The sequence below is a fragment of the Ictidomys tridecemlineatus genome, chromosome 4, assembly GCF_052094955.1.
Source record: "Ictidomys tridecemlineatus isolate mIctTri1 chromosome 4, mIctTri1.hap1, whole genome shotgun sequence".
NCBI lineage: Eukaryota > Metazoa > Chordata > Mammalia > Rodentia > Sciuridae > Ictidomys > Ictidomys tridecemlineatus.
This window is the reverse complement of record NC_135480.1, coordinates 210,375,167-210,399,608: the sequence shown is the minus strand read 5'-3', so window position 1 is coordinate 210,399,608 and position 24,442 is coordinate 210,375,167. Positions and strand designations below refer to the sequence as shown.

Here is a 24,442-nt window from a genome sequence, read left to right as displayed (position 1 = left end):
AAAGAAGAATAAAATCATGGCATCTGCAGGTCAATGGATGGAGCTGGAGAATATTATGCTAAGCGAAATAAACCAATCCTCTAAACCAAAGGCCAAATGTTTTCTCTGATATGCAGATGCTAATTCACAATAAGGGGGTGCTAGGGAAAAATAGAGGTACTTTGGATAAGGCAGAGGGGAATGAAGGGAGGGGAGTGGGTACAGGGGTAGAAAGAATAGTCGAACGAATCAGACAGTATTACCCAACATACATATATGATTACATGATCAGTGTGATTCTACATTATGTACAATCAGAAGAATGAGAAGTTAAACTCCACTTATGAATGATATGTCAACATGCATTCTGTTAGAATAAATTTTTTAAAAATCACCCTGATAGAAAAGGACAAGGGCATGGACAGGGAATTCCTAAATTTGCACAAAGAGGTGCTAATTAGAAGAATTAAGAATTTTACATATTTGCGTGGGCTCTCTCTCGTCCAGCGAGGAGGTCCACAGAACTGGGTAGAGGAGAGTGTGGCTGCGGGGTCACGGATCAAGACCTCTGGAGACCAAGCTGGAAGCAGGTCTGACTTTATTGCATAGTTACCATGCATATAACAGTAGCTAAGCAGATTATAGGCAGCCACCAATACAATTTCTTGCCAACTGTACTTGAGGCAAACAATCAAGGAGCGGGCCATGGAGCGAGTACTTTCACACAGTCTAATGCCCAGGGCTGTGCCTACAGGGTAAGTGGTTTGCCGCTCACGCCTAGCATACAGGGAGTGGTTTGCCACTCAGGTGCCCTTAACATATGTCATGTAGGAAGTACTCCATGCACTTGTCCCCACACACATACTGTCTTTGAGTTGTAAAGGTTGAGAGTTAGGGGTTTAGTTTCATTTTGTTACATATGGATTTCCAGTTCTCCTAGGACCATTTGATGAAGAGGCTGTCTTTTCTCCAATCAATGTTTTCAGCACCTTTGTCTAGTATGAGATAACTGTATTTATGCAGGTTTGTCTCTGTGCCTTCTATTCTGTACCACTGGTCTACATGTCTGTTTTGGTGCCAATACCATGCCAGTTTTTGTTACTATGGCTCTGTAGTATAGTTTAAGGTTTGGTACTGTGATGCCTCCTGCTTCACTTTTCTTGCTAAGGACTGCTTTGGCTATTCTGGGTCTCTTATTTTCCAAATGAATTTCAGGAGTGCTTTTTCTGTTTCTATGAAGAATGTTGTTTATTTTCTTATTGTGACTTTTATAATATATTATGGATACCATACTTATATTGGATATGTGTTAAGCAAATATCTTTTCTAAATCTTAGGCTTGCCTTCATTTTCTTAAATACCTTTTTATTTGGGGGCAATGCTAGGGATGGAACCCAGGCCCTTGCACATAATAATGTAAGTGCTCAACTGCTGAGCTATATCTTCAGTCCCTTAAATATCTTTGGAAGAGCAAAAATTTTCTTTATTTTTGAGACAGGATCTCACTATGATGCCCAGGCAGGCCTTGAACTTAGAACCCTCCTGCCTTGGCTTCCTGAGTTGCTATGATTACAGGTATACAGCACTTTGCACAGCTAAAATTTTAATTTTGGAAATTAGATGTTTTTTTTTTTTTTGGAGTGGTAGGGATTGAACCCAGGGTCTCACACATGCTGGGCAAGCTCTACCACAGCAATATGTGCCCAGCCTAGAAGTTTTAATTTTTTTAATATTTGTTTATTTTTTAAGTTTTAGGTGGACACAATATCTTTATTTTATTTTTATGTGGTGCTGAGGATCAAACTGAGTGCCTCATGCATGCAAGCTGAGCACGCTACCACTGAGCCACAATTCCAGCCCAAAAGTTTTAATTTTAATGAAGTTGTTTATCAACTTGTTTTTTTATGGTTGATGTATTTTGTGTGTTAAGAAATCTCTGCCTAACTCAAAGTTGCCAACATTTTGTTCCAGAAGTTTTATGTTTTGAGATTCTATATTTGTTTATGACCCATTTCAAGTGCTACAGATTGAATTGTTTTCCCTAAAAATTCACTTAAAAAAGCCTCATCACTGATGTGACCATGTTGGAAGACCAGGCCTGTCACAAGGTAATTGGTATTAAATGAGGGCCTAAGGGTGGGGCCTGACCCATAGGGTCTGTGTCCTTATAAGACCCCAGAGAGGGCATGCGTATTCTCTCACCTTGTGCAGAGGAAAGGCCATGAGATGACAGCAAGAAGACAGCTGCCTAGAAGCCAAAACAGTAGTCCTCGGGACAAAGCCTACACTGCCTGCACTTTGATCTCAGATTTCGCAGCCTCCAGAACTACGGGAGGTAAGTTTCTGTTTGCTTAAGCTGCCCAGTCTTTGGTATTAAGTGCAGGCAGCCTGAGCAGACTAAGATCGTGGGAGTCAAGAATTTTTTTTCATGTTGCATATACTTGTCTGAATTTTTCCAGCAGTATCTGTTGGGAATGATGATCTTTTCCCCTTTAATTGCCTTTGCAACTTTGTTGAAATCAGCTGATCACATGAGTGAGAGAATCTATTCTGCCCATTGCTCTGTGTCTCCACCCTTTTATCCACACATAGATCAAGGATGCTTTGTAGAAAAGGGTAAGTTTCAAACTCTGTTCTTCATTTTCAGAACTACCATTCAAGTTCTTTTGCTTTTCTCATAAATTTTGGACTTGATTTGTGAATTACTACCAAGAAGCCTGTTGATTTTGATGATTAATGTAGAGAGAACTGATGTCCCAGCAACACCGAGTCTTTACATCCATGAACATCACACAGAAACGCTCCATGTATTTAGGTTCTCTGATTTCTCTTATGAATGTTTTCTAACTGATAGCCCACACATCCTGAGTGAAGACTCTAAGTAATTCCATGGTTGTGGTACTACTTTCATGAGCCCTTTGCTTCCACTTCAGCCACTCACTGCCAGCCCAGAGTCATACATTGACTGGCCTTGCATCCTGTGAGCCCGTTACACTCACTAGTTTCAGCAACTTTTACAACAGACTCTTTGGGACTTTTCGCACAGGAAGTCATGCCAGTGGTGTACACAGGGACTTCCACTTCTTGCTCTCATTCTTCTTCTTGCCTTATCACAGTGACTGAGACATCAAGTACCACACTGAACATATATCATGACTGTAGATCTCTGCTTTGTTCCTGATCCTAGAAGGAGAGAATCTGTCTTTCTTTGTTTAAATATGGCATTAGCTGAAGTTTTCCCATAGATAACCTTTATCATTGTGGGATGATATGTTAGGCTTGAAGGAAGTTTCTTACTAAGCTTACATAGAAATTTTATCATGAACTAATATTACATTTTGTCAAATGCTTTTTCTCTGTGATTACTGATACCATACAGTTTTAATTGTTTAATATGGTAAATTGCATTCCTGGAATAGACCCCAACTATATCACTATGCACTGTCTTCTTTTATGTATTGCTAAATTCTGTTTGATAAAGATGTGTTGAAGATTTCTATATCTCTGTTCATGAGGCATATGGGTCTATAAATTTATTTTTGTGTTATATCATTGATTTTAGGATCAAAGTAAACCTTATTTAAAATAGGGTGGGAAATACTCTCTCTTTTTGTATTTTCTGGAGGAGTCTATAGGATTAACCAAAGTCTAAACATTTCTCACTAAATGTTTAGTAGACTTGACCAGTGACACCATCTACGCCTGGAATTTCTCTGTTGGAAGGCTGCTTGCTATTAGTTTATTTAACACAAATAGCATCACTGAGGTTATCTCCACTTGAAAGAGCTCGGTCGTTTGTGTTCTCAAGGAATTTTTCCATTTCACCTAAGTTGTTGAATTCACTGACATGATGTTGACCATGACATTCCATTGCTATCCTTTTCCTGTCAACAGGATCCACAGTGATGCCCTTCTTTTATTCCTTACATTGGTTATCTGCAGCTTCTCTCTTCATCAGAGGAAAAAGAGAGGACCATCAACTGTGTTGGTTTTTCCCTGATCATTCAGGTTGTCATGCTGAAGGGCAGACACAGACCAGGTCAAAGGCTGCAGCAACTCATCAAGAGTTGACAGGCTGGGACCAGGAGCTGGCAGTTGGCAGAGAGATAGAAGTAAACACTTCCTGGATATATTTTGAAGGCAGAGTCAAGAAGATATGATAAGAGATCAAACACAAATCCAAAATTAAAAGGAGAAATGGCAACAAGGATGATTCCAAGGTTTGGCTATGGAGCAGGATGAATAGGTCTCCACTGATGAGGCCAGGAGACTGGGAGACCTGGAGCTAAGTTCATGGGAGTCAGCTGTGCAGCACTGACTGGGCTTCCAGGTGACACAGAAACTTGAGGAACACTGGGGTGGGCCAAAATACAAGACTCAGTTCCTAATATTCAAAGCCCTGGGAATAGGTGAGGTGGTGAAGGAGCAAGCAGAGACGATGCTTTTGAGGCAAAGAGAATGCTTTGAAGCATACTGCCATTCAGAGTGAGGGAGGCAAGAAAAAAATGAGAGATGTAAAAGGTTTCAAGCAGAAGGGAGTGGGAACGGAGGAGGGCTGCAGCAGGGCCACAAGGTGAGCACTGAAAACTGACCTCTGGGTTCTTCAACATGACACAGACCCAACAGAGTGGGCCATGAGCCCAAATGTGGACTGGAAAAGAGAACCAGAGAGCAGAGACCAGCACAGGGAGCTGGCTGCTAAGAAGGAAGGAATCAACAGAGGAGAGAGCAGAAGCCTTTAAAGGAAGGAGAAATTGATACAAGTAACCCAGTAGAGGGGAAGTCCACTGAGCCAGAGCTAACGCAGGTGTGTGATGTCCCTGAGGAGTGGGACCAGGTGTGCAGGGGGCTGGCCTCAATGTCTCCCAGCAGGAAAGGGGCGGAGCCCCAGGGTAGATGCAGGGCAGGGCAGGGACACCAGTCCCTGTCTGGTGGATCACCTGGGTTGGTTCTCTAGGCAGTGGTCATGGTCTGCCCTCCCTCCTCTGAGACCTCACCTACCTGGGGCCAGCTTGATCTCCAGTGCAGTTCGAATGAGGGCCATCAGCGTGGATGTGAAGTGCACAGTCATGTCCTCACTGGAGATGGGCATGTTCATGCGAACCAGGCGCTGGGAAGGAGTGGGGGCAGGTCAGGGCCAGGTGCGAGGGGGTCACCCCACCCTAGGACTATGCCGTGCTCAGAGTCCATGGAGGCCTGCTGAGCTCCCTGAGGTGGTCCCTGCAGGTACCTAGGCCAAGCGAGTCTGGGTGGATGGGAGTTTTGCCAGCATTCACACTCACCCTCGGCCCTACCCTCATCTGAGCTAAGGATTCTCCTGGCTGTAGAAAAGTGGGGACTCAAGTCAGGATGTGGGGCCAGGAGCCAGGGCTTCGGGGAAAACAGGGACACTCTCAGCCAGAGGGATGTTTGTCCACTGCCCAAGGACAGAAAAAGGGACTGTGGCCTTGGCTAAGGAAGGCCCAAAACAGAGGCCTCGAGGAGGGTTCACAGACAGGAGGGGGCTCCTGTCCTGCACTCTGTCATCTCGCCTCCTTCTGTGCAGCTGGTGATCTGGACCAGAGGTGATGGCCCTGAGTGTTGCTCTGAGACCCAGATGGCATTGAGCACCCCTCAAGGGGCGACTTTAACTCAGGCCCATAAGGGCTCCACCTCTTACCATCCAGCTCAGTGCCATCAGAAGGCAGAGAACATCTCAGCTCAAGGCAGCGAGGAGTCCTCAAGACCAGCTCCTTCCAGTCAGAAGGACCCAGAACTGAGGGTACTGCAGAGGGCCTCCGGCTCCTCCAGCCACAGCTCGGGTGGCCAGGAACACTCTCTCCCCGTCCCCGTGTTGAGTGGGCCCTTTCCCTGTCCTCAGTTTTTAGGGCAGAGCAGTTGGAGACAGGCACATTGGCAGTATGGTCCTCTGGGCTGGGCCCATAGATGACCAGAGCCTCAGGCACTGAGAGCCAAGGAGGCCTAGAGGAAAAATGGGGAATTGGGTGCATCTGGGGTGCTATATGGAGCCCACAAGCACCCTGACCACACTGTCCACTGCCCATGATGGGGGCTGCAGTCAGGAACTCCTCACTGGGGTGTGTACCCTATGGTAGCACAGTCCTCTAGTCCCTTCCCTGGGGAGGCTACGCAGCCCTGTCCCCAGCACCCTGGCCCTGTATTCTGTGGCCTCAGTGTGACAGAGGTGGGGGTGCCGAAGACACAAGCCAGACGTTGTCCCCCGAATGCTGGCAAAGCTCCACTTGGCACATCCAGCCATGGTGTCAGGACCTCACACAGCATGTGTGCTGTACACCAGGAAAAACCTGCTTCCCAGAGCATGGCGTCCCTGCAGACCGGCACCGATGGCAGTGCGAGAGGCCAAGGAATTCCTCTCCCAGGGAGGGGAGTCGGGATGGGAGTGAAAGAGGAGCAAGCAGATGGTTTCCAAGAGGGGAGAGCTCCGTCCAGGGTGCTTGAGGGCTGCACTCACCAGGGATCCCACTACCTGCCCAGGGCCCTCAAGGGCCAGGGCCCTCTGAGAAGTATCAGGGCAAGGTCAGGGCAAACAGGTATCAGCTCCCTCCCCAGCTCCCCAGGGCCATTCATTCCCACTCTGAAGCCTTCCAGGGTCTCACCACACCCAAAACCTCGGAGTCAGGTGGCAAGGCTGGGCAGGGCCTCGCAGCCTGCCACCCAGCCTGGTGTCGATGTGGACAGAGCTCTCCCTCCTGGGGTCACAGCTACAGCCTTGCATGCAGGGCCTCTGGCAGACACAACCCGCATGCGAGTCAGGGGTGGGGAGGGGCCGAGGAAGACACCAGAGGCATCTGTGTGTGGCTGGGAGGAGCTGCTCAGCTCCCACAGGCTGCTCGGAATCAGGTGGCAGATGAAGACCTAGAATGGGGCACAGAGACAGGGTGGACAGGAGACACCCAGCGAATTGGGGAAACTCTGCGAGACGCTCTCTTAGACAGAGGGAGACACAGGCCAGTCCTGTTTGCTGGAAACAGTGGGGCCCAGAAGGGGCCCAGAAGGGGTGGGTGATTGATGATGGTATGGGCAGGGACAGCGGGCTTGGCCTGCCCAGCCCCAGGAGGAAGGCCAGGAGACACCCTGGGTCTATCCCTTCCTTACAGTTTGGCTACCTTGACTCCAGGCCCTGAGAACGTGCTTCTCCTGCAGTGGCCGCTGAAACCCCATGAATGATAGCAAAATGCCCCTCTACACCCTTTCTTTCTTGAAACCACAGTGCTTCCCTCCCACCATGGAGCCCAGGAGCCTCTGGAGACTGTAGCCTGGCCTGGGAACCTGTACTTAGAGAGCTCGGCAGGCAGGTGTATGCAGAAGCACCAGAGGTCCTGCAGTTCCCACGTGCACCCAGGGCCTGACCTGAGGACCTGACAATATCACCCACACTAGAGCCTAGGAAACAGGGCAGCCAGAGTGGCTCTGAGCCCAGAAAAAAAACCACCTCTGTCCAAGAAACTGGTCTGTCCCCTCATTCCTAGGAAGGGAAAGGCAGGGTGAAGGGCAGAGAATGACCTAAACTCTGGCTCCATCTTCCTGAGCCTCTCTGGGGCTGTCAGCAGAGGGGGCAGCCAGCGCTGTGTACCCTGGGACAGTGCAGAGACATGGTGGTGGCCATGTCCCCTTGTCTGGGATAGGAGCAGAGAGGGCATGGGGTAGAGGAGACAGGAACAGGGAGGCAGCCGAGTGCAGTCAGCCAACAAGCCCTGAGGAAGCAGACAGGAGAGCCCAGGAGCACCCTGCGGCTGCAGGCCGGGCAGGCCCAGCCCTGGCACAGACAGCTCTGGGGTGCAGGCTCAGGGTCTACCTTGTATGCAACTCGAGCAGGGCACTTCTTCCCCAGCCCCAGAGGCGGGGACATGTGCTTCAGCATCTCAAACATGTCATTGTAACTGATGCGCCCACTGGAAACCCGTCCCAGAGAGGCCCAGGCACAGTGGGTGGTCCACGGGAGGAGGCACAGCAGGAGGGGCAGAGCAGGGAGCAGGGGCAGGGAAGAAGCAGACAAGAAAACAGATCCAGTTAATCAGTGTCCGGTTAGATGCCCACAACCAAGAGGCAAAGTGAGGGCTCTCTCTGCTTGACTGGACCCTGCGGCCCCACCCCCAGCCTCACCTCCTCACTCCAGCCCCACGCAGGACAGCGGGCAGGGTGACGTCTGAGCTAATGAACATGGAGGGAAAGGGCTGCATCGGGGCGGCTTTGGGCTGTGAATTTCTAGTTTACTCTTTTAGAACACAGATAAGGCCAAATCAGAAAGCGCTGTTTCACCATGCGGGAAGAGCTGCGGAGTGCTGTGGAGACAACGCTGTGGCTGAGCCACAGCTGCTACGGCCACTGCCGCAGCAGTCAGATTGGCTCCCAGGTGAGACCAGAGGCTAGACTGAGGAAAATCTGCGACAGACCAGGAAACTAGAGAGGGAGTCTGGAAGCTCTATAGCCAAATTCAACCCTGGGTCAAGTCCTGCTCCAAGCCCAGAGACGCCCGAGGCCAACCCGGGCAGGGCTGCTGCTGGGGTCAGGGCTGGGTAGGGAGGAGACTGAGGTGGGGAGCAGCTGGGCAGGCATGGCCTGGTGCCACTCTTGCACCGCCTGACAGCATAAGTCCCACCAACAGAGAGGCAAGCCTCCTGGTGGGCCTGGAACCCAAGGCTTGGACTCAGGGAGGTGTCTGAGGCTTGTGATGAAGTGTTCCCCAAGCAGAGAGGCCACTGAGTCTGGGGCCTCCCTCAGCCCTTGGGTGCCTGCTCCCAGGCTTGGGGTCCCAGAAGCACAGCAGGTTCAGACCCAGCCTCTTCCTGGCAGGTGGGTCTCCCAACACTGCTCTCCTCCCATCGTTCTACACCAGGGGCTCCTCCACTGTGCTGAGCAGATCCATCTAGAAGCAATGCATGTGGGCTTATCTTTGGGCCCCACTCTGCCTCTGCCTCCCCCAAACCCCCAGAGAACCAGAAACCTCATAGGAACCAGAGGGGCAGCTGCTCCTGTTTACTAGTGTCCAAGTTCCCTCCCAAGGGCCCTCAGCCTCTGGCCTATCTGACCATCAGCCCACCCACGAGAGCCTGGAGGAAAAACCCGGGTGAGACGGCTGCATCCTGGTGCAGAACCTGGCCCCACCCAGTGGCTGGTCCTGGCTGACATGGCCTGGCCAGAAAGCCCTCTGTGCACTGTCTCCAAAAGCTGCCTGCCCCCAGCCAGCTGGAGGGATCAGGGAGATTGTCAGGGAACCAAAGCATCAAGGAGGCCAGAGTGCGGGGCAGGGCAGGGCAGAAGGAAGAGAGGTGAGGTGTCATCATTCCCAAACCAGGCAGGGAGTGTGTGCTGTGTTTGCGATTCGGGCAGGGAAGTATGTTGGATGGAGGCTCTGAAGTTGCAAACCTTGTAGGCCAACCTACGAGGGCAGTTCTTCCCTAAGCCAACGGGTGGCGCAATACAACGCAACAAACTGTACATATCCTTATAATGAATCCGGCAACTGGAAAGGAAATGTCACAGGTTATGGCAACAAAGGCAGGGTGCAGCCCATCCCGCCCACCCACCCAGCAGGAGGGGAGGACGTGGTCTTGAGCAGTCCTGAAGGAGGCGGGAGTGCAGCTGGGTAGGTCAACTGCTTCGGGCCTGGGGTTTGGAGCTCCCCAGGAGGTGTGTCAATCCCAAGATAAATTCTGGAGCCCAAGTATTCTGCAAAGGTAGAACACATCCACACCCACAGGCCCACGCTGAACCCCCATTCTGCACACACTGCTCCCACCCTGGGCTTGGTGGGGCTCACCTGGGCCTGCCATGCCCTCCCTGTCTCTGTCTGCCCCTCTCACTCCCTGAGTGCTGGGGCCTCTCTCCACAAGTTTCTTTCTACCCTGGTCCCTTCTGGTTCCCCATCACAGCAACCAGAGGAAAAACCCGGATGAGATAGCTGTATCCTGGGGCAGATGTCCCCTGACAGTCCCCATCTCCCTGACACACTGTGTGTTGCCCTGGAACCTGCTGGTCCAGCTAAGGACACCCTTCTCCAGGACCAGCAACCCTGGGCCACCACTGTTGCCCTCCTCTCCTATGCTATAGTCCCCTTTTTCCAATCAGTTCCAAGTCATGTCAAATTTCTTCTGGAAGGAGAAGAGAAACCTTCACTCTGGCTTCACCCAAGGTGGCTTGCTCACCTGTTGGACCCTAGTTACCATTATAGGGTGCTAGGTACATGATGGGTTTTTGGCCTCAGGACTACCCTGCCTATCAAATCAATCAGATGCCACTAGATGAAACATTGGGGCCTGATACTATCAGTCCCCAATTCAAAAGTTTGCCCACTGTCTATAAAAAAAAATGGAAGCAACTTGCTTAACCCAAATTTCAAGCCCTGTCTCAGCCATCCCAGACTCCTTCCAGTCCCTTTGTAATGCATTCTCCATTCCAGCCTGGCACAACCCTCCTGCTTTTCCCACACCTCTGCTCCCACCCTTCCCTCTCTTCCACCCATCTTGTTCAAGTGGTATACCACCTTTCCTCCTCAGAAACGCCTGGCCTCGAGTGAAGACCATTGCCTCCCACAGTGTAGCCTGGATGCTGCTCTGAGACATGTGCCTGCTTCCTCTTTGGACCCAGCCCAACACACAGCTACGCTCAGGAAACGTTCACTGGCAGAGGGGTGAACATAAAACAAGCAGACAGATCACTCCAAGAAATGTGACTGTGATTCTCCTCTCGAGTCTCCACAGCTCACCACAAGTGCTAAGGCAACAAAAGAGGCTGAGGAAAGGCAGTGCCAGAAATCAACAACCCATGCCTTCCTTGCCTCCCACAGCATGCACGCGCTCACACACATGCACACACAGCCATGTGCATACGACACGCAGTGAACTCACACACCTGCACTCACAGCATGTGCATGAACCTGTGAACACCCCTCACATGCACACAAATATAGGCATGTACCCACAAAGATGCAGCTCCCTTGTACACATATACATACATACTCTCACAATCACATGTATGCCCCAAACATGCACATGTACACACATTTGTGTGAACACACATTACATACATATTATACATGGGCTCACACATGCACACAAATATACCTGTGCATCTGCACAACGAACACAAGTCTGTACTTGTGTATTCAAACCTAACCACACATGTGCATATACATGCATACACAATGTTGGGAAATTTAACAAAGTTTTGTTACAGATTCAAAGTTTCTCTCAAATCAGGAGGAGACCAGGGAAATAAAGATGACCACTGGCCTGAATCTGTTGCGGAGGCTACTGAAGACCAAGGTTCTCTCTCCTCTACCCAGAGGTGGATCCAGACCCAGGCTGCCTGGTCACAGCTTCTGGGCTGTCTGCCTCCTCGGGCAGTCTAGAGGCACTAGGCACACATGGGAGCAGTCCCATGTGTTGCCTAGAGAGCGTGCCTGCCACTCAGGGTTCCTGGGTCTTGTGTGTTATTTATGCCCCACTGGGGCGTGGCTCGTGCTCTGCTATCTACTCCTCCACAGGACTTTCTTTACCATATCCCAACCATCCACACCTTCCAGAGCCCTATGTTCTTTTCCCTGGAATCTGAGATATAGTCTGAGCTCTGCTGCACACAATCACAAAGCTCAGTCTCCTGGCCACAGACCCGAATCACATCCACTTCTGTTTCTGCTCTTGCCTGTAGTCACCTGTGGAAGACCTGGCTGTTGCCTCCCTCTGGATGGCTTCCTCCTTCAGTGCAGATGACATCACATAAAGCATGCTCTGCATTATCTTGTTTGATTTTTGCAGTACCGAAGGTTGAACTCAGGGGTGCTCTACTACTGAACGACACCCCCAGCCCCCAATCTGAGACAGGGCCTTGCTAGGCTGGCTTTGAATTTGTGATCCTCCTGCCTCAGCCTCCTGAGCTGCTGGATTACAGGAGTGCATCCAGCAAAGTATCTGTTTTCTGCAACACTCTCCTTTTGGGAAAACATCCAGAAATGGCAGTGACACCTGAGGCCAGCAGGCCTGGATGACTTTCCCGGAGCCCATCTAAACCATGCCCAAGGTAGAATCTGCCTGCCCTGCCCTTTGTGTCAAGGCTCAGTCTCCTGGCCACAGACCCGAAGACTGTGCATTCTAGTAAGAATCTTGGGCATAGAGGACAAAGATACGGGTGCATCAGCAACAACAAGGTTCTCCAAAGCCACGGAAATGGGCATGGGCACCACTGAATGTACATAGCCACTATACTGCTCCTGTACTGTGAAAATCCATAAACCTCTCCTTAAGATGGAAAATACACAAGGAGGTGCTGTGGTCTTAGAGAAGCCTGGACAGGAGCGGCCAGTGTCTCAGAGTCCCTAGACACTGGTGGCTATGGGATTTGCCCAGACGAGGAGGGCTTCAAGTAGTACCCCCTGTGTCCTTGTTGTGATGGGGGGTGCTCCCCAGAGGCCAAGTGAGATGGGATGAAGGAGTCCCATCAAGCCCCAAGGTAGGGAAAAATTGGCTCCAGTTAAGGAAAAGCAGGCAGAGCCCTAGGAGATCCATGAAGTGCAGAACAACACCACAGGGGGCTGACCACTCCTCCAGGCTCTCTGCCCATGTGAGGCAGAGGTGGTTGGGCAGGGAGCTGCCCCACTCCACAGTTTTGTCATCCCCATAGGCACAGGAAGTGAGTGAGCATCAACCACCCATTGACAACCACCCATCACAGCATGGCTCCTGAGCACTCATGGAAGAAAGGCACAGGCAGGCCTCCCAGACATTCCCCTGTGTCCTATCTTGCAGGGGACAGCATTCAGGTACTACTGTCTGAGTGAGTAAGTAAGTGAATAAGTCAGAGAGGGAGTGAGCAGGTGAGTGAGGGAGCAGGTGAGTGAGGGAGGGAGGGAGCAGATGAGTGAGGGAGGGAGCAGGTGAGGGAAGGAGGGAGGGAGCACGTGAGTAAGGGAGGGAGCAGGTGAGTGAGGGAGGGAGCAGGTGAGGGAAGGAGGGAGGGAGCAGGTAAATGAGGGAAGAAACAGGTGAGTGAGGGAGGGAGCAGGTGAGGGAAGGAGGGAGGGAGCAGGTGAATGAGGGAAGAAACAGGTGAGGGAAGGAGGGAGGGGGCAGATGAGTGGGGGGGAGCAGGTGAGGGAGGGAGGGAGCAGGTGAGTGAGGGAGGGAGGGGGCAGATGAGTGAGGGGGGAGCAGGTGAGGGAGGGAGCTGGTGAGTGAGGGAGAAAGGGGGCAGGTGAGGGAGGGAGGGAGCAGGTGAGTAAGGGAGGGAGCAGGTGAGTGAGGGAAGGAGCAGGTGAGTGAGGGAGAAAGGGGGCAGGTGAGTGAGGGGGGAGCAGGTGAGGGAGGGAGGGAGCAGGTGAGTGAGGGAGAAAGGGGGCAGGTGAGTGAGGGGGGAGCAGGTGAGGGAGGGAGAGAGCAGGTGAGTGAGGGAAGGAGCAGGTGAGTGAGGAAGAAAGGGGGCGGGTGAGTGAGGGAAGAAGCAGGTGAGGGAGGGAGGGAGCAGGTGAGTGAGGGAGGGAGGGGGCAAGTGAGGGAGGGGGCAGGTGAGGGAGGGAGGGAGCAAGTGAGTGAGGGAGGGAGGGGGCGAGTGAGGGAGGGGGCAGGTGAGGGAGGGAGCAGGTGAGTGAGGGAGGGAGGGGGCGAGTGAGGGAGGGAGGGAGGGAGCAGGTGAGTGAAGGAGCGAGGGAGAAAGTAAGTGAGGGAGGGAATAGGTGAGTGAGAGATACAAGGGGCAGGTATGTGAAGAAGGGAGCAGGTGAGGGAGGGAGGGAGGGGGTAGGTATGTGAGGAAGGGAGCAGGTGAGGGAGGGAGGGAGCAGGTGAATGAAGGGGCCAGGTGAGTGAGGGAGAAAGCAGGTGAGAGCCTGGTATTCTGCCTGCCTTCCTGACTGTGGTATTGTCCTAGGGTCACAGCACGGCATGGGTGTGCAGGGCTCTTTCATGGAGCAGGGTTTCCAATGACTTCACCTTTGGACCAAACCCTCCCCATCAGAGCCTTGCTCCATGTGGAAAACAATCACCCCTCTTTTATGTAACATGGTAAACCTTTCCATGGTAAAGAGTCTTAAATGTACTAGACCCTTCCTGGTAGCTCCCTTGTTTTCAATAAAAGCTCACCAAGTACCCATTATGTGCAACCAGGGCTGGGGCAGAGGTATACCTTGGCTTCTATTCCCAAGGGAGATGGCAAAGAGGAAGACCCCTGGGCCGTACACGTGGGGTCCCTAAGACCCCACATTATTTTTGTTCTCAAAGCTCTCCAAGCCTCACAGTATGTGGGGCCATGCTGTCTCCTCTCCTTGCACCCCTGACATGATAGGCCTTCAGAAAAGCAAGAAAGTCCGTGCACTAGGACCACCAGCCTCACAGGTCCCCTGGGCACAGCCAAACTGAGGCTTCAAAGTCCATGTCTCTGCCCAGAGCTGCATCAAAGTATGTAAGACCAAAAAGAAAGAACCACTGGAGGGGACATCAGCACCATCCTGGGCACCAACCAACACTTGAAGGGGCACTCAAGTGAGACATGTCCAAGGCCACCCACTCTGTCTTGGCAGCCAGGGGTAGGGACACCCCTGAAACCACAGGACACTGGGGCTCACTCACCACGCAGCTGGGTCGTACTCAGCCCAGACCCGGATGAACTCGTCCAGGTGGTGAGGCCCAAGGATGGAAGAGTCTCGAGTTAGGTACTCAAAGTTGTCCATGATCACAGCCACAAATAGATTTAACATCTGCAGGACAGAAAGAAGAGGTGATAGGGAGACTGCAGCCTACCCTCATCTTCCAGCCAGTCTGTGTATGGGAACCCTGGAGACAGTAATGATCACTCTGCTTCAACCAGCTCCAGACAAGACTGGCTCCTACCTTGGACTGGGGATGCCAGTCTTGCACTGGGACTGCTGGGTCTTCCTCGGCCTCCAGGGCTCTCAATCCTGCACATTTAGTCCCCAACATTAGTCTGCTGGCAGCTCTGCTCTCTCCTTCTATTGCCTTTTCCTAATTTAGGTCCCATAATCTCCTGCCTATCATCCACCCTGCCATCCAGGGTGTCATTTGTAGTGTCATTTGCCCAATACTACCATGGTCACCATCTCCTCAGGTGGCCTTCCCTGAAAGCGGTGATTTCAGGGAGTTGGGAGTTTGCGAACCACAAGTCAGCAGCTTGTGGGGATTTGTTCCTAATTAAGTTGAAATTCACTTAATATGCAATTCATCATTTTAAAATGTATGATTCAATAGCATTTAATGCAATCACCTATTGCACCACTATTTTCTCCAAATCTAAAAAAAAAACCCAAACATTATATCACTCTTGAAAGACACTCAACACCCATTGAGTAATCATCCCTCATTCCTCCCTCCCCCATCCCTGGCAACCACCAATCGCCTTCTGCCTCAATAGATTTGCTTATCCTGGTTACTTCCTATGAAAGGAATCACAAAATATATGATCTTTTATTTTTTCTGATATAATTAATTTTAATCAATTTAAACAATGATAAATTTGCTCTAATATATCTTTAGTTTTTTATTTTATTGATACATCATTGTTTTACATAATAGTAGGATTTGTTGTCACGTTTGTACATGCATACAATAACAATATAATTTCCCTAGTATTTTCCTTTGTCTCCTTCCTCTCTCCCCTGGTTCCTTTCCTCTACTTTACTGATCTCCCTTTGATTTTCATGAGACTCCACCATCACTTTTTTTCCCTTTATCCTCTAGCTTCCATATATGGAAGAAAACATATAACACTTGACCTTCTGAGTTTGGCTTATTTTACTTAACATAATGTTCTCAGTCCCATTCATTTTTCTTCAAATGACAAAATTTCATTTTTCTTTATGGTTGGACAAAACTCCATTGTGCGTGCGTGCGTGCGTGTGTGTGTGATACTTTCCATATATATATACCATATTTTACACACACACACCATATTTTCCTTACTTTTTTATCTGTCAATGGACACCCAGACTGGTTCCATAGTTTGGCTATTGTGACTTGTGCTGCTATAAACATGGTTGCATATTTTTTTAATCTTTATTTTATTTATTTTTATGTGGTGCTGAGGATTGAACCCAGGCCCTCGCATGTGCTAGGCGAGCGCTCTACCGCTGAGCCACAGCCTCAGCCCCAAACATGGTTGCGTATTTATCACTGTAATATGATGACTTTAATTCTTTATACCAAAGAGTGGTCTAGCTGGGTTGTATGGGAGTTCCATGCCTAGTCTTTTGAGTAAACTCCATACTGATTTCCATAGTGGTTGTACTAATTTATAGTCCTACTAAGAGTGTAAAAGTGTCCCTTTTTTTCTGCATCCTCTCCAGCATTTGTTATTTGTATTCTTGATGGGTGTCATTCTAACTGGAATGAGAGGAAATCTATCCACTTTTGATTTGATAAATATGTTGAACATTTTTTCATATATTTGACCATTTATATTTACTCTTTTGAGAAGTATCTATTTAGCTCATTGGCCCATTTATTAATTTTTTTTCCTTTGGTGTTAAGCTTTTTGAGTTCTTTGTATATTCTGGATATTAATCTTCTGTCAGATGAGTAGCTAGCATAGATTTTCTCCCATTCTATATATTCTCTCTTCACATTCTTGTTTTCTTGGATCCATCGATAAATATCAATTCTTGGTATTACTTCCTGAGCTTTAGGAATCCTACTGAGGAAATTGTTGCCGGTATGTTGGAGTGTTAACCCTACATTTTCTTCAAGCAGTTGCAAAATTTCTGATCTCATTCCTAGTATTTGATGCACTTGGACTTTTGTTCAGGGTGAGTGATAAGGATCTTCTCTTATTCTTCTACATATAGATAACCAGTTTTCTACACACCACTTGCTAAAAAGCTGTCTTTTCTTCAGCATGTTTTTGGTGCCTTTATCAAGGATCAGATGACTGTAAATCTGTGTGTTTGTCTCTGTGTCTTCCATTCTGAATCATGGACCTATGTGTCTGGTTTTATGCCTGTGTAGTTTTTGTTACTATAGCTCTGTAGTATAATTTGATCAGGTATTGTGATACCTACAACATTGCTTTTCTGGCTTAGAACTGCTTTGGCTAGCCTGGGATTTTCATTCTCTCAAATGAACTTTAGGACTATTTTTCTAGTTTCATGAAGAATGTCATTGGTATTTTGATGGGGATTGCATTAATCTGTATGTTGCTTTTGGTAGTATGGCCATCTTAACACTATTAATTCTGCCAATTCATGAACATGGGAGGTCTTTCCATCTTCTAAGGTCTTCTTCAATTTCTTTCTTCAATGTTCTGTAGTTTTCATGGTAGAGATGGTTATTCACCTCCTTGGATAGGTTTATTCCTAGGTTTTGTGGGGATTTTTGAGGCTATTATAAATAGGATTCTTTTCTGATTTCTTTCCCAGCAGATTCATCATTGGTGTATAGAAAAGGTATTGACTTTGGGATATTGATTTTGTATCCTGCTACTTTGCTGAATTTGTTTATCAGCTGTAGCAGTCTTCTGGTGGAGAGTTTTTAGATCTTCTAGGTATAGTATCATATCATCTGCAAACAGTGATAATTTGACTTCTTCCTTTCCTATTTGGATCCCTTCTATTTTCTTCCCTTGCTTAATTGCTCTGCCTAGAATTTCCAGGACTATATTACACAGGAGTGGTGAGAGTGAACACCTTGTCTTGTTCCAGACTGTAAAGGAAATGCCTTCAGCTTTCCCCACTCACTGTGGAGTTGGCTTGAGTCGGTCATAGATAGCCTTTGTGATGTGGAAGTAAGTTCCTTTTCTTATGTAGGCAGGCACTCATAGCTATAGACTTTCCTCTTATACCCATCTTCACGGTATCCCAAGGGTTCTGGTATATTGTATCACTGAATTCTCATTTGGTTCTAAGATAAAAATTTCTCTCCTGATTTCTTCTATCACTCATTCATTATTTAATCTCCATGTTTTTATGGTTTCTGTAATTTTTTCTTGGTATTGATTTCTAATTGCATTCCATTATGAAATGATAAGATGAAATGGAATTATACAATTTTAATGTATTTGTTAAGTTGGCTTTGTGTCCTTCTTTGGAAGCAGCTGAGAAGAAAGTGAATTTGGCTGTTATTGAGTAAAATATTCCACAGATGTGTGTTAAGTCCTTTTGATTTGTATGTTTTTAGAGCCAAAGAGTCTTTACTGAGTTTATGTCTGGATAATTTATCTATTGGTGAGAAACACATGTTGAAATTACCTAGTACTGGGGTCTATTTGAGTCTTTATGTTGAGTGGTATCTATTTTATGTAATTAGGTGCACCAACATTTGGGATATAAATATTTAATATTGTTATATATTTTCTTGTTGGATTGAAATTCTCTTTATCTCTTCAGATTATTTTGATTTGAAGTCTGCTTTGTCATATATGAGAGTAGTTACTCCTGCTTGTTTTCAGGGTCCATTTTTGTGGTTTTACTTTCTGCCTGTGGCTGTTTTTGCCTGTAAGGTGAATCTCTTACATACAACATATAGTTGGGTCTTGTTTTCTGATCCATTCTTCCAGCCTGTGTCTTTAAGTTGGAGAGTTTAGACTTATATTTGATATTAAGATAGATGTTTATTACTTCCTGCTACTTATATTTCCAATGTTTAATTTGGTTCTATTTCTCATTTGCTTAGCTACTTTTCAAATAATATTTTTCCATTTGAGAGCTCTGTGATTTGGTTTTTATTTCTTCTATGTATAGCATTTCTTTAAGTACTTTCTGTAGTATCAGCTTAATAGTTATGACAGTTATGAATTGTTTTAGTTTCTGTTTATCTTGGAAGGTTTCTATTCCTTCTTTGATCCTAAAGGGTAGCTTTGCTGGATATAGCAATCTTGGTTGACAGTTACTTCTTTCAGAGCTTGGAACACATCATTCCATTTTCTCCTGGATTTTAAAGTTTGTGTAGAGAAATGAAAAGGGATTCTGACTGGCTTGCCTATAAATGTGACCCAACATATTTCTCTAGAGGCTTTAAAAATTCTATCCTTGCTCTGTATGTTATGCACTTTAACTATAATGAATCATGGAGAGGTTCTCTTTTGATTTCGACTATTGAGGTTTTGAATGCTTCCTGTATCTGAATGTCTACCTCCTTCCCAAGGTTTGGGAATTTTCTGTTATTATTTCCCTGAAGAGGTTATCCATGCCATTAGTCTGCATCTCACAACACTCTTTTTTTTTAAGAGAGAGAGAGAGAGAGAGAGAGAGAATTTTAATATTTATTTATTTATTTTTTAGTTTTTGGCAGACACAACATCTTTATTGTATGTGGTGCTGAGGATCAAACCCAGGCCACACACATGCCAGGCGAGCACACTACCGCTTGAGCCACATCCCCAGCCCTCATAACACTCTTTGAGTTCAATTATTCTTAAATTTGGTATTTATGTCCAAGATTTCTTGCAAATTCTGGTCATGGTTACTTATTTTCTTTTCTTTAATACTGTCTGAATGTTTGAGGAAGACCACTGTGTCTTCCAGCCCTGAAATTCTGTCTTCAGTCTGGGCTACTCTTTTACAGACTATCAACTGAACTTTTTATTTGACTTATGGTACCTTTCATTTCCAAGATTTCTGTTTGTTTGTTTTCAGCATCTCTATCTCCTTTTGAATTTTTCATTCAGATCTTATATTGACTTCCTTAATTCATTGAGTTGTTTTTCTTTGTTCCCTTGGAAGTCATTGGTTATTTTTATAATCACAAGTTTGAATTCTTTTTTTTTTGTTGTTGTTGTTGTCAATGGACTTTTATTTATTTTTATGTAGTGCTGAGAATCTAACCCAGTGCCTCGCACAAGCCAGGCAGATGCTCTACCATTGAGCCACCACCGCAGCCCCTTGAATTCTTTAGTTCATCCACTTCACTATCTCTGGAGTCATTTGCTGAAGAATTATGAACATTAAGAGATGTTGTGCTACTATATTTTTTCATATTTTTAGTATTACTGAGTTGTGTGGGAGACCATCCTTGCCTGTGAGGTGCTCAGTTGCAGAAATGTGGCAGAATTTTTCCCACCTTTCTTGGGTTCGAGGAGTTTCCATGTAGAGGTGTGTCTCACCACTATTCTAGGGATCCAATCACCTCATCTGACCTTGCACCACTGCCCCGCTTGACCTTCATTGGATGGGATTTTCCCAAGAATTTTTAGTTCCCCAATAAAAGTCCTCTCCCTAGTGTGCTCGCTCTCTCTCGCTAGCCTCTTCTATAAAACCTTGCTTCCCTCAGGGGAGCTTGAGGCCGAGAGCTCCAGGAGCCGTCCTGGAGCTGGTTTAAAACTTGGTAAAACTTGTCTTTGTCTTTGTCTGTGTCTTTAATTCAAACTCCCTGATAATTTTCCCACATGACTGAACCATTCACTGTCTGCCCTGGCTGTGGGCTAAAGTGTTGATACAACAAATTGCGTATCTATTGGGATAGATTCATCTTCCACTATCACGTATAAGCCTTTTTAGGGCATAGTCTTTTCTTGGTGAAGTGTTCTGGGATACCTGATTATTGTGAGATTTTCAATGAATTTCCAAGTGGGTTTTTCCTAGTACAGTTTTTCTGCTAGTTCTTGGGTAATGGTCAGTGTATTTTCATACAGTGAGCATTGTGTCAGAACTTGAGGCTCCCTCTTTCCCTGCAGGTCTCACAAGAGCAAGGTCTTTCTTATAGGTCAGGCAGTTGTGTTGCATAAAGCAGGGTATGTGGCATAGACCTTCTGTGGTCGCCCCTCCCCCTTGAGAACTCTGTGTGTCTTAGAGGGGTCTGGGAGCAATCTAGACTGACACTCCTCAGACATGGGACATCCACAGTCTTTGTTATTTCTCTTTCTTTTTACTGTAGGAGTGAATATCCATGTGAAAGACGTGATTCCTACCCCCTAACTGTTCCTACTTGGGGCCTGGTTGTTGGTTTGGAGTTTCTGTCCCTTCATTCTTTATATTAAAGCATTATTGAAGTTTGAGTGTGGCTGTTTTATGTGTGGAGCAGGGTATGCTGTCTCTTGGCTGGGTTGTGAGTGTGGCTTGGCAGCAGAGTCTCTATCCATGAACTTGTGGTGTCCCAGTGGATTCCTAGCACTTCATAGAAAAGAGAAAAACAACAGCATCCATAGTAGTGAACAATGTACAGCATTAAAATAAATCCTCAGTGCCTAACATGACATCAACAACACTAATTACCACAAAAACAGGAGTGGTGGGTCTGCAACTGACAATAATGACAACAAATAGCCATGAATTAGATCTGGCATTAAACAACAGGTGCCAAATACACCATTCATAGTACTAATAACTGCAACAACATGAATGGTAGGGACAGAGACCAAATATATAAACCAAATAGTTCTAAAAATTTGTAAAAAATAAGAGAAAAGAAAATGGGATATGAAAGTAAAATGTTCAAAATATGAACAGAGAAAATAGAAGATACATAGTAAGTAATAGCTTTAAAGAAGAAGGAAATATAGAGAAGTAAGGAAAAACCAAGATAGTCTGGCTGTTAGAGAGAGAAGGAGAAAAAAAGTAAGAAGAAAAACCAAAAAAAAAGAACAAAACAAACTAAAAAGCCTAAGCCTCAAAGAACAAAATTAAGTTTTAAAAGAGTAAAAACTGAGAAAATAGGAACAAAGATGTATATGTGCACATCCACAAACCAATCAGCATGGAAAGACACCACCACCACCACCACCACCACCACCACTCCCAGCAAAGGAAGGAAAAAAGACTCCTAATGAAAAATGAAAGGACTCTTCACTAAGATTGTCAAAACTGTCCACAGGGATGGATGGTCCCTGGTTATGCCCAACTATCTTTCTTTCCATTTCTTCTTGGTCCAAGTACTGGGGGTGACAGACAGACAGATGGAAGAAGGGGGTCGGGGGAAGGGTAGCGCATGCAAGGGCTGGGTTGTTGGCCCCTTCCTCCTTTGGTGTTGCTCACAGAGCTGCCAGCTGGAGCGGCCTAAGCCTGAAGCATGCTGAAAAGTTCTCAGCTTCCCTTCTCACCAGTACAAGGTAGGACAGAGTGCAAAGTACTATCATTGGAGTTTTGTGTGGAAGACAGACGGACGCACTCCTGGGGGTGGGCTGCAACAGAGTTCTACGTGGGGAGTTCTGGTGCGGGGAGATTAGCTCTGATCAGATGTCTGGGACTTTGTTGAGTGGTGTCTGCATTGGAGAGATTAGATCTGCACATTCCTAGGAACAGGCAGGTGCCAGTCTCTGCTCAGCATCTGAAACTCGGGGGCTTCCTGAGAATTCTACTCATGGGCAGAGTAGCCACTGATCCACAGGCCTTGCACACCCCACCACTCCCGAATGCTGCCTTCTCAGGCTCAGTCTCTGAGTGAATGGCACTCACCTGTTCACTTCTCTAACCTTCTTAAGCTGGTCACCTGAGCCACCAGCTCAAAAAGAAAGCAAGTTACACTCCCATCCGTATCCCACTTGGGCACAATCTCCTCTGTACCTGTTTCAATCACATTCTGCTAGAGCTGCCCTAAACTACGTGGTAGGTGCTCACCAAGACAGCAAGGCAATATTTGCTATGATCTCCCAGGTTGCCCCAATAAGTTCCAGTGTGACCTCCTCAAGATGGCTCCACCTCAGCTCTCTGTATACCAGTCAAGAAACACAGAGGAGTTTTCAAATACCCACTCCCTGAGCAGGCTCTGGTTCAGCTAAGTTCAGACTGCTTTTCTGATTTACAGATTTTCCATGAGAAATTTTTCCATTGTGTTTCTCTGTGTTCTCCCTCCCCTCTGTAGTGAACCAGAGCTGTCACAGACCTGGATCCAAGGTATTCTTTCCTTTACTCTGTCCAAAGTACCCATTTCTGGGTCTCTAGGAGTCTCTGACTTTCCAACACTGAAGTTCAGTGAGTTGCCACTGCCACCCACTTCACTGTTACTAGAATTCCAAGCCATGGAGAAACTGAACATGTGAGCTTTTACATGTGTAGGGCATGATGTAACGTGGGGCATGTTGCATCAGAAAAGAGGAAACTTAACTTGCTGGCTGCTACCCGCTTCCCAGTCCTGGGGCCACCTGCTAAGAGAGCACCTAGCGATTAGCCAGAAGGCATTGCCGTGGGTTGTGATGAAGAATTGGACCACCTCTAGGATAGGCTCAGAACCCCTGTGCCCTCACGGACTTTACTGCCTGTAGGATGGGTGTAGATGTAAATCCTCCCCACCCTGCTGACCTTTACCCCGAATGGCTCCTGTACATTATATTAGCTGTGTGTGTTCTCTCAATAGATGAGATCCTGCTTTGACTGTTCTCCCTGGCGCCGGTCATTGTCCTCTGGAGACGAGGGCTGGGTGTGGGTGGCCAGTCGACCTTTACCTTTCTTGGCCCGTCCTGGTAGGGGCGTGCTCCCCCAATCTCTCCCACAGGTCAGGAGGGAATGGGGGGCTAAAAACCCCAACAACATCTGTCTTCTTTTTATCAATGTGATATTTTTGATGTTCATTCATATAGTAGCATGTATCAGTACATCATTTAATTTTATAGCCAAAGAACAGTCCATTATAGGCATATACCACATTCCTCCATCCACTGACGGACATTTGTGGCTAACATGATCAATCTTGCTGTAAACACTCATATATAAGTTTCTGTGTGGGCATACCTTTTTTTAATATTTATTTTTTTGGTTGTAGTTGGACACAATACCTTTATTTTATTTATTTATTTTTATGTGGTGCTGAGGATTGAACCCAGGGCCTCGCAAGTGCTAGGTGAGCAAGCGCTCTACCGCTGAGCCACAACCCCAGCCCCCTGTGTGGGCATACCTTTTCATTTATCTTGGTTATATGCCTAGGAGTGGAATCACTGGGTCACATGGCAATTTTAAGCTTCATTTTTTGGTGAATTGCCAGACTTTTCCACAGTTGCTATATCCTGCTGACACTTGTTATTCTTCTGTTGTTTTTTTTTTTAAATATTATTATAGCTATCATAGTGGGTGTGAAGTAGTATCTCATTTGGGTTCTGATTTGTTTCCTTTATAATCAAAAATGTTGACCTTCTCTTCATGTGACTTCTGGTCATTTGTATATCTTCTTTGCCCATTTTTAAATTTTCTGTTTTGTCTTTTTGTTGTTGAGCTATGAGAGTTCTTTATATGTGCTGAATATTGACCCCTTATCAGAAGTGTGATTTGCAAATATTTTCTTCCAATAAGCATAAATAAATAATCTGTTTTCTTTTTTCTCATGATTTTGATGTCAAATCTAAGAATCCATTGTCAATTCTGAAGTCTTTAAGACTGATCTCCTATTAAGTACTGCCATTGTTTCAGCTCTTCTATTTACTTCTTTCATCAACTGAGTTAACTTTGTATATGGAGTGAAGTAGGGGTCCTACTTCATAATTTTATATGTGGATACCCAGCTTGGTCATTACCAAGGACTATCAGCAAGGGCACCATCACTGCCCCCACCCTGCTGTCTTGGCTTCACATGTCCCATGTCAT

The 24,442-nt window shown here is 46.9% G+C and overlaps 1 protein-coding gene across 16 annotated transcripts in view; it reads right to left on the bottom strand.

Annotated features, from left to right (window-relative positions):
• Positions 1 to 24,442, bottom strand: part of Cacna1b (calcium voltage-gated channel subunit alpha1 B) — a 183,122-nt gene that overhangs the window by 21,581 nt on the left and 137,099 nt on the right. For 14 of the 16 annotated variants that reach the window (XM_078048846.1, XM_078048847.1, XM_078048833.1 and 11 more), the window contains 3 exons: positions 14,559 to 14,686; positions 7,796 to 7,892; positions 4,981 to 5,089 (listed from right to left, as the gene is read on the bottom strand). In XM_078048846.1, coding sequence (XP_077904972.1) covers positions 4,981 to 5,089; positions 7,796 to 7,892; positions 14,559 to 14,686 — 334 coding nt within the window. Of the gene's footprint in view, positions 1 to 4,980; positions 5,090 to 7,795; positions 7,893 to 9,366; positions 9,464 to 14,558; positions 14,687 to 24,442 lie in introns of all 16 variants that reach the window. The other 2 variants (XM_078048834.1, XM_078048839.1) reach the window with 1 other exon arrangement.